Source organism: Neltuma alba, unplaced genomic scaffold (assembly GCF_004799145.2).
Source record: "Neltuma alba isolate B1F8T4 unplaced genomic scaffold, ASM479914v2 tig00013196_pilon, whole genome shotgun sequence".
In the NCBI taxonomy this organism is placed as follows: domain Eukaryota; kingdom Viridiplantae; phylum Streptophyta; class Magnoliopsida; order Fabales; family Fabaceae; genus Neltuma; species Neltuma alba.
Window position 1 is genome coordinate 33,268 of NW_021637501.1, and position 13,791 is coordinate 47,058.

Here is a 13,791-nt window from a genome sequence, read left to right on the forward strand (position 1 = left end):
TGTAGGCATGGGCATCTTCCTATTGAAAATAATTATGTTCAAGACGTTATGGACACTACATGTAGACATGTCTCCAAACAAAATTTTAAATATTAATTCACCACATTGTGGAGGATTTGCCACTTCTGTAAGACTCAACTCCATTAGTTGTATCTCAATATTTTATGAACAACTACAGATAGACAGTTTTGTTACATTTTGGATTATTAATAATCAGTAACCAATAAAATTGCCAGGTAGAGTCAAAATTTTAATAATACATCAATTGACTAAGGAACTCATTATTTCCATTCTTTTATGATAGTAGCTTGTATTTTAGTTTTGTTTTTCAGAGACATCCGTGTTGCTCTTCGACCAACTTTAAGTTCTCAACATTATATTAATCATAGGTTGGTTGCTTTCCAATATCCATGGTCGTTATAATAGTTTTAGGATTCTTTGGCCAAAAAAAGATAATATTTTAGGATTCCTGTCAGTTTCTCACAGTCAAAAGCTATACATTTTGGAAAGAAATAGCGGTTGAGGACCTAGAGTTCATGTCATTTATAATTTATAATTTATGATATGAAAAAGTAGAAGTGTTTTCAAAATACTTTAGAATTAGCAATATTTCAAAGTTACCATTTTTATGCATTCATCACTCAATAACTTAGAGAGAAAATTAAAAGTATAATCTTGAGAAGTCCTGATGGTAATTCAATTTTATGGTCCTGGATAAAAAAAAATTTGTCTTCAAAAATATATTTGTTGTTGATAAAAATTAAGTATAATCAACCGTAGTTATGCATGCCAAAATCAAATGAACCAGAAAAAAAAAAAAGATTATCTCATAAGTTACTATTTTCAATTTTTTAAAATTTTGTAATTAATTTTGGCATGTGTATAGGGGTGTTTGGTAATTTATGACACAACCATGACTTTGGATTCATAATTGTCTTTTTCACCAAACTTTGAGTTCATAATTGATTATGGCTTGTATTAAGGGGTTTAGTTACTTTCGAGTTCATAATTAATTTTGACATGTATAGGGCTATTTGATTTTTTCTTTTTAAAAACCAAACTGAGAGTTCTCATAACTGATCATGCATGAGAGGAATCCAAAGAGAGAACTTGCAAAAGATTTATTAAAGAAAAAGCATACGGATCAAGATCCACTATAGATCACTTCAAGCCTCTCTGCTGCATTATTATAATCACAATTCATAAATCATAATCAAGCCAAAAAGGAATTATTATGAGAGAGTTTCTTGCACAACGGGTAAGACTTTAGTAGTTATTATCATATATACCTTCCAAACATAAGTACAGTACAAGCCACTAACATAACCACCACAAAGGCTTCACACTCACACCAAAACTTATTTTCACCTATAAAAGTCGGTAGATTATATTCCACCATCCACAATAGACTTCCATATATAACCATACAGAATCTACAATATGATATAGGGTTAATATTATCTCTAGTACCTGAAATTTGATCTTGTTTTGATTTTGATCCCTGAAATTTGAAATCAGTGGTTTTATTCCTTGAAATGACCAGAAATTTTTAGGTAGACCAAAATAAAATCAAAGTTTAGGGACCAAAACAACTGGTTTTAAATTTTGAGACCATCAAAACCAAAACAAAGTTAAATTTCAAAGACTAAAGATGGTATTGGGATGACATAATATAATGTTTCCCTGTAAGCAAGCAGAATCACAGAGTTGGTATGGCCTTCATGGCTTCAAATCTTGGTTCTTTAGCATCGAATTTATGGCTAACATAATGCTTCATGTAATCGTCAAAGATAAATTTTGGGTAAACTTGTTGGTTTATTATCTTGTCATCTTCCTTCATCATCCCCAAGGATGGAGCTGGTGATATAACGGCGTCGTTTCCTGGATTGTAGAAGGAGGCTATTGACATTCTGTTTCCATCTGTTTGAGTGATCACACGGTGCATCACACTTTTGTATTTTCCATTTGTAATGACCTGAGATGATACAATTAACCACCAAAAATTACATCAATTAGGATTTAGGCACCATTAAAAAAGGAAAAAGAAAGGTGAAAGAGAAATTTTACCAATAATCTTATTTTTCATATGCATTCAGCACCCTAATTTTTTTAGTGGAACAATTTTACTCCTAATCTATTTTTTCTGCAATTTTTTATTTTGGTGCAATCATGTGCTTATGTATATGTTTATGGCTGAGATTGCCCCAACCCAACCCATGCCAGCCAGTCATACTTGTGAATCGATGAACCAATCCCCTGACTAGTTCAGTCAAAAGTTTTTGACAAGTCGACTAGTAGATTATTTTTTATCTCTTTCTTGAGCCTAAAATAACATCATTTTGAGTTTAAAAAATAAAACTACGTCAAATTAAATTTACACTTTAGTAAATTTGTTTTGTTAGATTATGTGTAATTTAAACATGAATGTTATGCTTACCCGTAGATTAATGCATTTTATTTAAATATTAATTTTTTAGGGTTATATATGAATATTTTTATATTTTTGATTAAATTATATTATTTTAATTATAATGGGGTTTATTGCGTCAAACACAGTTGAATTGTTAATTCTTGAACCACTGTCTTGATTGATTCAATAATATGTCCGATTTCAATATAGCTTGGTGTAAAGAAAGAAACTAATTCTAGCCTTCAAATATGTATCACACTGAAGAATTGAATATATTGAATTTGATAATAATGCACATACCTCAAGCTGATCTCCGAGGTTGACGACAATGGCGTGGGGCAATGGAGGGACATCAATCCAGTGATTATCCTTGAGAAGCTGAAGTCCACTGACCTTGGGATCTTGAAAGAGAAGGATGATGCCACCGGCATCTGTGTGAGCCCTAAGTCCTTTGAAGAGTTCTGGTTTGGGACATGGAGGGTAGTTACTCACTTTGGTCCCAAAGTTAGGGCCCTTTGTCCCATAGAATACCTTCTTTAAGTAACCTTTTTCCAAACCCAGATTCTCACATAATAAGTCACAAAGTAACTCTGCTAGTTTCTCCAATTCAGTAGCAAATTCTTTCATTGCCTTCCTGAACACAAAAGAAAGTACAAATAAACTTTATTAATTAGTATCCTTGTCTCAGATTTGAATTCATTATTTTGAGACAGAGTTTTAAAACTACCATAAAATTACAAAGTTGTAAGTTTTTCTATGTTTGAAAAATTCAAAAATTATTATTCAAATATAAGAATTTTCCTTAAATGAAGTCCTAGGATTCAATATGTAAATTATTTTATGGAATATCAATTAATTATTTGTTTCTAACGGGATGCAAGTGATTTTGATATACTTTAGTTGAAATATTAGGTTAAAAAAATAGGCTAAGCTACCAAAAAAAATTCTGTTTAACTTAGAATAAAGTACAAATAACTTTCTTAATCTTTAAAATTTAATAATAAACCCCTAAACTTTCAAGTCTCTTTATTTTCTAACCCCAAAACTATCACTTTTATACCATTTGGGCATGCACATCACCTCTCAAACTTTAAGTTATATGCAGAAAACCTCTTAAACTTTAAGCTATTTGTACATAAATAATAATAATAAACAAAACTAGTAAAAGTTCAGCGATGTTTATTGTAAAGTTTCCAAGATCAGGGAGGTTATTTACGTATGACATAAAGTTCAGAAGAGTGTTATATAATTTAGTGAAATTGTCCTTATAATTTCATAAAATACCTTAAATAATATGGAAGTTATACCTGTAATCATCATGAAGATCAGGGATCTCTGCGATGTTGGAGTGGGGAAGATGGCGTAGGAAGAAAGTGCTTTCCCAGTCCAAGTCATTGATTATTATTTCAGATTGATGAGCAAATTCTGAGCCTTTGGTAGCCAACATCTCATTGAACCTTTCTTCCATACACTTCTTGTAGTGCTCTTTTGTCAGCCTCTCCACAGTGTCCATCAGCTCTTTTGATATCCCATGGTTCACCAACTTCAAGAATATTGAGAGAGAGAGCCAGAACAAACTTAGTTATCACTAACAAAGGCTTATCAAATCGATCAAATTGATTATTATTTTAGTGTGATGCTAATTAAAGTGGGAAAGATTCGAGTGATTATTTAAGTAATAAAGAAGTAATAAAAAACCATAGTAATACTAATGGAAGAGGAATGAAATATGAATATAATTTAATTACCTGAAAGAAACCCCAGTTCTCACAAGCATCTTTTATTTGGTCCATGGCTGAAGATCTCTCTTGAGTTTTAAGTTTCCCCATGTCAATAACCGGAAAGCTCTCCATTTTTGCTTCCATCTCTCACTCAAACTCTCTCTGAGATATGTGAGGAGTGAAGTGATGTAAGGTGCAATTTATAGGCCGTGAAGGAAGGGATAAGTGTCGGAAAGAATAAATTTAATATATATAATATTTAATATTTGTGTGTGCTTGAGAGAGAGAGAGAGAGAGAGAGAGGCGTGATGGATCATGGATTTCATATTTTCACGGGTTCTTTCACTTTTTACTTGGACTTAAATGAGCTTTATCAAGGCATGAAATTTTACACTATCTTTTGTCCTAAATATAAGAGTTAGTTAGAAATTCAATTTGATCATAAATACTACTACCTCCATTCCTTAATATAAGAGCTCATTTAACTTTTATTTTGATCCTAATTATAAGACCTCAATTAACTTTATCTCTCATATTTATCTATTTTTTCCCTCAAAGTAGTCCTTGTAATAATAGTAGCTCTAGCCAATACATTTGATTAATAAGGATATTTTAGGAAAGACAATACCTATTTATTACAAATAACTAACTTAATTAGTTTTTTTAATCTACTCAAATTAGTCAACTAGCTCATATATTAAGGACCAGAAGTAGTACTATAAGATATCAATTTATATTGTCTCTTATATTTATTCATTTTTTCCAAAGCAGTCTCATAGTGATTGCATATGTTAAAAGTTTCTCATTCTAATGCACATGATTAGCAAAAATATATTAGAAAAGACAATACTTATTTATTACAAATAACTCATTTAACTAATTTCAGTAATTTTTGCAAATTAGTTATTTAGCTCTTATATTAAGGATTAAATGTTGTATTACTCACGAATTATTTATAAGTACCAGTATGATTTATTAATTGGGAAAGAAATATAACATCTTAAAAACTTTATACTATCTCTAATTCTAAATATAAGAGCTAGTTGGAAATTCAATTTTGTTCTAAATATAAGATTTCAATCTATTTTGTCTCCTATAATTATTTATATTTTTTCCAAAGTAGTCTCCATGATGATTACACGTGTTAAAAAGTTTTCATTCTAATGGACATGATTAATAACAATATTTTAGGAAAGTAATGCTCATTGATAACAAAATAACTAACCTAATTAATTTTCTTAATATTTATAAATTAGTTATCCAGCTCTTATATTAATAACCAGAGATAGTAGTTAATTTTAAATGTTGAAAGCTTGTGTATTGGTGTTAAATTAAATTTTTTTATTAGTAAAAGTGCATCTTTCATCTTATAATTAACTATTTTTATTTTCATCCTTTAATTTTATAAAGTGTTTTTCTAGTTTTTAAGTTTAACCCTAACATTGTTAGTTTAATTAGAAAAATATCCACATTGAAATTTTAATGTTAACGAAATATTCACAAATGCTAAGTTTATCTTTTTTTAAATAATAATGGTTGGCACCAAAAAGAACATCGTTTGAGAGTTATTAGGGTTATGGTTAAAAAAAAACTGGAAAAAATACTAATAGTTTATAAAATTATGGAATTAAACTTCCTTTTAGTATATGCATTTTGTTTGTTTTATTAAAGAACAAGTGGGTGTGTGTTTCATGCCTATCTGCTCCCATTGATATGAGCTATGGAAAAGAAGATAATTTAAGGAAATGGGAATGGGACCCTACCTACTAGAATCTTTATCTTTTTCACACCGAAAAAAGAAATAAAAGAAAAATCATTTTCTCCCTTACCATCAAATCCAGAATTTTTTTTACGCCAGAATAATTACTATTTTTATGATAAATGATACGTTATTTTAAAGTCCATATAAACTATTCATATCACCTAAATAACTGAAGATTATTTAAAATTTTAAATTAGTAGTCTTTGTGGCAATTGTCCAATATAAATATTACCAATTTGACTAAAAGGAATATAAGATTCTAAATTAGTGGTAACTTTTTCAAAATATTTTTATTATGAGACTTGATTATTATTATATTTTACAACCAATGTAGGTCCGCTCCTAACCTCTAGAGGTGATCAAAAGAGAAAGAAATCCAATAACATTATAATGTAGCAAGAAAAATGGACCGAGCCTGTTTAAATCCAAGCTCATTAAGGGTTAGGCTCCCGAAAAAGCATTCTTGTAGCCTAAGTGGGCTTCAAGCTTAGCGCATTTAAACCTAAGCTTGTCAATACAAGACCAACCCATTTAAACACGTATATGTACTACCGAACAAAATGGCAATTTGTCACAGTTTAATTTAGTGATTGATTGGTAGCGGTTTTAACTGCTATGAATGACTACAAAACCCACCAAAACAAATGGTCTTGTAGCAATTTGCAGAAACTATTGTGCAAGAAGTTTAACAGCAACAGTAATTTTGTTGTAGTTTCTTAACCGCTAGTAATAACGTCATGGATGAGGTCACTTTGTGACAATTTGTAGCAAAACCACTACAAATGCAAATGTACAACGGGAAATGAAATTTGAAAATTTATCACAGTACATAAAACTGCTACAATGAATGACACAAAATTTTCCAAAAAAATTTACAATGGCACCAAAATTTGTAGCGCTTATAGAACCGCTACAAATTGCAAAAATTTGAAGAAAAAAAAGACGCGAAAGGAATTTACAACGGTATAAAAAACCGCTACAAATGTCCAAATTTAAGAAAAATAGCGCCATCTATGTCCGTTGTAGCGGTTTTATAACCGCTACAAATGTTGAATTGATCTTAAAAAATTATTTTCATTATTGGGTTTGCAATTAAATTTATAAGGTAAAATTCATAAATTAAATATGGTTTATATAGTTGGGAGATGGAATTTCATTAAATTTTATGTTAGGAAAATTTTGTTAACATTTTAAATATTAAATGAAAAATACTTATTATAATATTTAGAATTTAAAATATAAAAATTATTGAGATGTTATTTATGAAGATAAGAAATGGATTAGAAAGAGTAGATAATAGCGAATAAGTCTTGCATGAAAAAATTAAAAAGAAATATTAGCAAAATAAAATTAATAATGCAACAAAATAAAAATAACTTTATAAGGCAAAAAAAAGAAATTGCAATGGAGAGAAAGAGAGGAGGAGAGGAGAAGATGTGAGAAAAAAATGAGAGGGAGTGGGGATATTTATATAGGGTGGGTGTAATTTTTAGTGGGTATTATGGGATTGTAGCGGTTTTAAATTTTGAAACGGTTTTACTTTTGTTGCAGTTTTAGAAACCACTACAAAGTGTGTCAGTGAATTTTTTTTAAAATTAATATAATTTAGTTACAAATTGTCCTATCATAAATTCAACAATTTTCTTGTAAGGAGAATAGTTAGTACAATCAAATATTAGATGTATAAATAATCCTTTCTTTAAAGTGCTTTCAAATTAGATCATGAACGGAAAATGTGAAAACAACGCATCATCAAAACTAATCAATTGATAGTAATGTAGATGAGTATGTAGTTTTTGACAAAGGAGATGAGTTTTTAAGATATAAGACACATGTGAAGCTTTCCCTTAATTAGTGCATAAAGACAAAATTAAGAGATTGTAAAGGGAAAGGGAAGTGGAGGAAGTTGAAATAAGGATAATGAACAGTGGAGATTCTTGAAGAGACTATTGAGATAGGGTTTTAAAAAGTGTGGGAAGAAAATACAAAGAAGTTATATATGAGCAGATAGTTCTCAATGATGTTCTCGAGAAGTTCCTTTCTTGAAGAAGTTGTCGAGAATAGATAGAGGGAAAAATATTGAGATCATAAAAAGATATTGCCTGTGCCATGTAAATTCTTCGAATAGCATATCGAGAAGGTAGTTGTTCAACAATATGCTTGATAATTTTGTTTCTCGAATAAGTTCTCAAGAAATCCTTATTCTTCTTCAAATTTGAAACAATTGTCTCAAACACATTCTTAAAAAGTCACTAAAAACCAAATTACTATCTCCTTTCTTATTCTTGATTATGTTCTCCAATAATACAATTCTCGAGATTATTCTCCAGAAATTCTCCCTCTTTTCTTTAGAACATTTCTCTTTTCATTCTCAAATAAGTGTTCCTGAAATATGCTTCTCAAGTGATTCTTCGAGAATCTTCTCTTCTTGCTTTACTGAATTTTGATAAAGTATTGGAGTAACTCATCCTTCTCAAAAGGAAATAGAGAATTCTTGCAACACAATCTTTTACAAACTAACTCATTGAGATTTACCATTATCAATTCTCTTCTTATGAAAATAAACTATTATTGGGCAAGAGGTTTTGTGAAAAAGTCTGCAAGTTGATGATTAGTAGAAATGAATTCTACTTTGATATCTTTCTTTTGAAATAAGGTTTTTAATGCAATTATTTAAAATATGAATGTTGAAAACTACCTTTTGAAGCTTGTTAAAAGCAAATACTTTTGTTATAAAAAAAAAGGAAGCCAACAATTTGAGGAAAAAAATATCAGATAGCTTCACTTTGTAAGATCAGATCGAATAACATGTTAAGAAATAGTGTTAACACATTTAGAAAAATTTCCTAAGGCAGAAGTCATATGGATAATGTATTAGTCAAAAGGGCTTTGCAAAATAAAGGTTCAAAGAGCATACTCAAATTCTGAAATTTTTGAACGGCACAACACATTAACTTGTTAGTTGAAATGATTAGTATGTTAAATAGGTTCTAAAAAGTATATAAGTTATTCCATTGAAATAGTTAATAAATTATCATGCTTAGAATAACTTGACCAATAAGGATGAACATGTTAAGCGTAAGGCTTTGATGTATTGGAAAATTTCTGTAAAGATAGGGTTGAAACTTATATAGATGGTTCACTTGTTAGTCTGAAGGTCTAACTTGTTAGAAGATAAGATTTAGCAGTTCAAGCATAGGATAGTATATTAAGATAAAGAATTATCACATTAGTGATGGGAAAAAAACTATTATGAAGATTTGAAGCATTTCTGACTTTTAGCACAAAATATTGACTTCTAACTTTGAAATCCATTTGAATGCAAGTTAAAATATAGATATTTTTGAAATAATGTGTTTGCAATTTCAAAAATCAAAATGAACTCATGAGTTGAAACAAAAATTTGAATTGTGCATTTGGAAAATGAAAACACAAAGAAAACATGCGAAAATCCACTATTGGTCCAGTTAGCAATCTGAAAACAACTTGAAGACCATGAAAGATTGATTACTAATGCAATGCAATAAGGAACAAGTATCGATCACCCAAATATACAATTCATGAAAGCACAAGATAGGGTAAAGATTAGATATCACTATATTTCCTCTTATCCTTGTGACAACTCACTTGATTTTGGCAGATTAGTGTCGATATTTTATTTTTGCGCATTTAGCACCAAAATCCATATTAGATAAGCTTTCTCAAGATTTGTTCATCAATTCTTTTGTGGTCATGATCTTGAGGAAAGGCTTTCTCTCTCCTTCCTACAAAATAATGTAACACTTTTTCTTTATTGGTATCCAACTTTATTTGGATCCACCCATGGTTAGTTTGTGGGATGCATAACAAAATTAACATACTCTAAGAATATAATCGATTCAAAACAATTGAGCATAATGAGCTAAGCATGACTTTATACATAAGAGAAATATTTTCTTTTAAACTATCAAACATTGCAACCCTTTTGTGAAAATATTTTTCAAATATGATTTTCAAAGGGTATAAAATAATTATTTTTAGAATGTCATGTAATGCTCATTCCTAAGGTCGCAATAAGATAAACCTCAATAGATATTAAGGATAATAGTATAGGAGGTTTTACCATCGTATATCTTTACCTTAGATGCTTGAAGAATTGTTTTTTGTATGCCCATTGCATTTTCCTATGATGTCCAGCCTTAATTTTTCTTGCTTTGGGTGCTTGCAATGCTTTCTCATATGATGCTAACTCTAAGAGTCATTTTTTTTAAAGCTTGAGAGATCCTCCTCCTTTTGTTTTTCTCAAGGTAGTGATAGTCCATCCTTGAGGCGTAATGTACTCCTTTGGCTTGTATCCATTGCTTCTTATTATTGGACTTTGTTGATTCAGCAATGGGTGCTCTAAGAGTTCTCTTAACTGATTTAGACTTTAAGAGTCTTCTTTTGATTGTGTGAATAACTCTCTTAGGCACTATCTTTTTTACTAGGGCAATTTGTCTATTCTTGGAAACATCTTATACATTTGAAACACTAATAGGACATTTTGGCACCGACTTATATTTGGGTCCAAGAGGGTTAGTAGTATTCTTTGGAACCCAAACAAATATATTTCTCACATTAGAATTTCTCCTGAAATAGCATGTGTGAGAAATATGACCTGGTTTTCCACAATAATTGCAATCTGCAGAATAATGTTTATTATGAACATTTTTGCAAGTATTTTGTTGGTTGAGTGAAAGCAATCTCATATGATTGATCTTGGTAAACTCTTTCTTTCCATATGATCTTATGTGCATCATGAGCTCCAAAGAATGATTCATTTGATTTGTCCATACTTAGCTCTTCTTGATACTCATCTTCCTCTTATTTATTTGTGTTGACCAACTTATGAAAGTGTTTTGTGATTTTTCCTTCTTCGATTTCAACTTCCATTTGTTCATCAAGAGGAGATATGTAGCTTGTAGTTTCATACTAACTGTCAACACATTTAGCTTCATCACAAGTGTCAGAAGTATAAATGGAATCAAGAGAGTAAAATTTGATTTTCTTATAATCACTTTCAGTTAAACCACTATACAAAATTTTCATTGCTCTAATGTTTAAAGAAAATATTTTCTTTTCTTTTCCTTTTTAGTCTAATCCTTTCTTGGCTTGAAATCAAAATCATTTGTAAATATATATTTCATATCAAAATCAATGGTTTTTTTAAAAAAAAAATGTCATACGAGCTTTCCAAGACCAAAAATCACTATTTTTGAGAAGAGGTGGAACAATATAGTCAAAACCTTCAAAATCAGCCATGATCTTTGCACTTTAGATTGTTAAATTCTTTGAACAAGTGGCTTGCTTTGATACCAAAGGTTAGAATGGCTGGTCACCCAAGAGGAGGGGTAAATTAGGTATTGATTAAAATAAAAAACCTTTTTGGAATATAGTGAAAACCATAAGAAACTCAAAGTAAAAAAAAATTAATGAACAAGATATAGGCAATCACAAAAGTAAAATAGTTTGGCTAGAAATACAAAGAGGGAAGGGGAGAGAAGATAAAAAATATGATTTATCCCATCCAGGCTCCACCTGAGATTTTCAATCTACTATCTCTCTCAAGTTTTAATCGAGTACTTAAGAACCACTACAACTCCCTCAAGTTTTCCTTAGGTACTTGAGAACCAATATAATGCATAACAACCTCACACCAAGATAAACACTCCTCCTTACATCCCATAAGGATTCACTCCCCCTTACACATTATAAGGTTACAATATGAAGATTAGAATGAAATTCAAATATTTATTCTCTCAAAGAAATGATAACTGAGTCTTAAGCACATAGAAAATTCTCCTTTCTATCTCACAATTATATGTGCATAATCTTTGAAGCACAAGGAAAGAGAGTATTCTCTAGGAGTTCTAAATAAAGATATGTTGATTCGGCATTTCAACACTTTGACATTACAAGCACAAGCTCTCTTTTTTCTTTTCTGTCTTTGAATGCTCCTTCTATTTGTAGATGATATTGAGCATATGACTGTTGAGATTCTTCTTCCTGTTTGGCTTGAAGAATATGACTGTTGAAACTAATCGTTGGAGGATTTTGATATAAAGTAGCTAACCATCGTCATTTTTTCCATTGACCCTTTAATCTCACAATAATTTTGTCCAAAATATGTCATCAGTGGCTTATCAATTCATTAACATCAAAGGATGATTATCGCCTTGAATTACAACATAAAATCCTTAAGTTATCCAAGAGATTAAATCTGTCAGACTGAATAACCTTACTTGATAAAGTTTTTGAGAAGTAGGCTTACCGATAAGGCATTCGAGAAGCTTATCGATCTCTTGAATAAGATCCTTCAATTTAGAGGTCCTTAACTCGAGTTGTTACTTAAGAAGACAAATTCTTGATGACATTTTTACTAAGGAATCTTATAAAAGAACTTCTAATGCAAATAAAATGAAGGTCAATTATGAGTGATCATAAATATTTTAATTCAACTTCAAATGTTGTAAATGACCTATAAACAGAGAGGTCTTCAAGTCTAATTTCAAACGTAGTAAGTTCCACTGCAAAATTCTTTGTATTTTTAGAGTTACTTCATCACAAAGATTAAAGATCAAGGACAAGGCGTGAAACCTTAGTAGCAATTTTTGAGCTATACACCTCCTTCATATGAAACTTATTGGAGTTGATCTTGGTGTCCATAAATCGTGTTCTGAGTTTAGCTTCATATGAACCAAGTTTCACCTCAACATATTTGTATTCTAGCAGATATTTGAGAAATACCAAACATGTATTAGAGCTAAATGAAGAACAGAGCATAATATAGTATATGTTTTCTCAATAATGTGTTGAAGAAACATAGAACTCAAAAATGTACTCGAGAAATATATGTGAAAATCATCTCTAAAGCTTATATTTGAGTTTATATGATGGGTGACTCAAGTATGATGATATAACTTCCAATTGGGCCACTTTAACTTCTGATTGAGCCACTCTAACTTCTTGTTGAGCATATTAACCTTCAATATCAAATCTAATAACTTGAATCTTGATATTCTCATTTGATTTTGTAGGTTCTTCTTTCTATTGTCCATGCCTTTACTTGAAAGCTTTGTCGACTTAGATATTAATTGATTGCTTTATCAAGTATTGTTGCTTAGATTACTTGATTTCAGCTTTTCTATTCTCAGCCACCTTTACTCAAAGTCACACTCCTTAGTCAAGCTCTCTCATTTCTTCTTCTTCCTAGTCATTCGACATAGTGATACCTCATTTCTTTATTTAACCAATCTACAGAAGATATTCTCATTAAGTATAGCAGTTAGTCAAACCATGAGATAATCATCTGCAAACTTTTTACTCTAATATTTGACATTATCAAAACTAATCATATCTAACACGCATAACTTTGTAGCAGTTGTTGACAAACCACTATAACCAACCGTCACGTGTGATTTATTTGTTGAATAATGTAACAGTTTATTGTGGTTGTCCTCAAAAATGTCTACTTCCCTCTTAAAAGAAGTACAAAGGGTCACAGTTCATCTTTACCTCCAAAGTTTCCACAAAAGAGCGTGGGTCAGGAGGAATTTTTTTTTTTAAGCAACATTACCCAGAAAGTAATAAATTAGCAATGTTATCCAATTATACTGAGGTGGCATGCCAACCTGGCATCCGCCTCATTTTTTTCTTAAGTGAAAGTTAAAAAACAAATTCATACCCTACCCAAACACTGACACCTCAACTCATCCTCTCCCTTAGACACTTACACTGCTAGTCTCCCGTCTCATCGTTATCATCAACTCCAACAAGCCTCCTCTATTGGGTTTAGTCTCAATCACTGTCAAATGTCTTGTGTCATAAGGATTCAAAGCCCCATCATTAGATCTCTACAAGCTACTCTTCATCAATACCAT

General features: G+C 30.5%; 1 protein-coding gene across 1 annotated transcript; it reads right to left on the reverse strand.

Annotated features, from left to right (window-relative positions):
- Positions 1-1,247: 1,247 nt before the first annotated feature.
- On the reverse strand, positions 1,248-4,281 carry LOC114735273 (1-aminocyclopropane-1-carboxylate oxidase-like). Its single transcript, XM_028922956.1, has 4 exons — positions 4,159-4,281; positions 3,718-3,953; positions 2,711-3,044; positions 1,248-1,975 (listed from the first exon to the last, which is right to left on the reverse strand). Exons 1-4 carry the CDS (start codon positions 4,273-4,275, stop codon positions 1,700-1,702), a joined length of 963 nt encoding a protein of 320 aa, XP_028778789.1. The 5' UTR covers positions 4,276-4,281; the 3' UTR covers positions 1,248-1,699.
- Between the last annotated feature and the right edge of the window lie 9,510 nt (positions 4,282-13,791).

Coding starts and splice junctions, on each gene's coding strand:
- LOC114735273 (XM_028922956.1), bottom strand. CDS start 4,275: ATGGAAGCAAAAATGGAGAGCTTTCCGGTTATTGACATGGGGAAACTT. Junction 3,954..4,158: donor AGAACTGGGGTTTCTTTCAG/GTAATTAAATTA, acceptor ATATTCTTGAAG/TTGGTGAACCATGGGATATC. Junction 1,976..2,710: donor ACCTCGGAGATCAGCTTGAG/GTATGTGCATTA, acceptor GTATCATCTCAG/GTCATTACAAATGGAAAATA.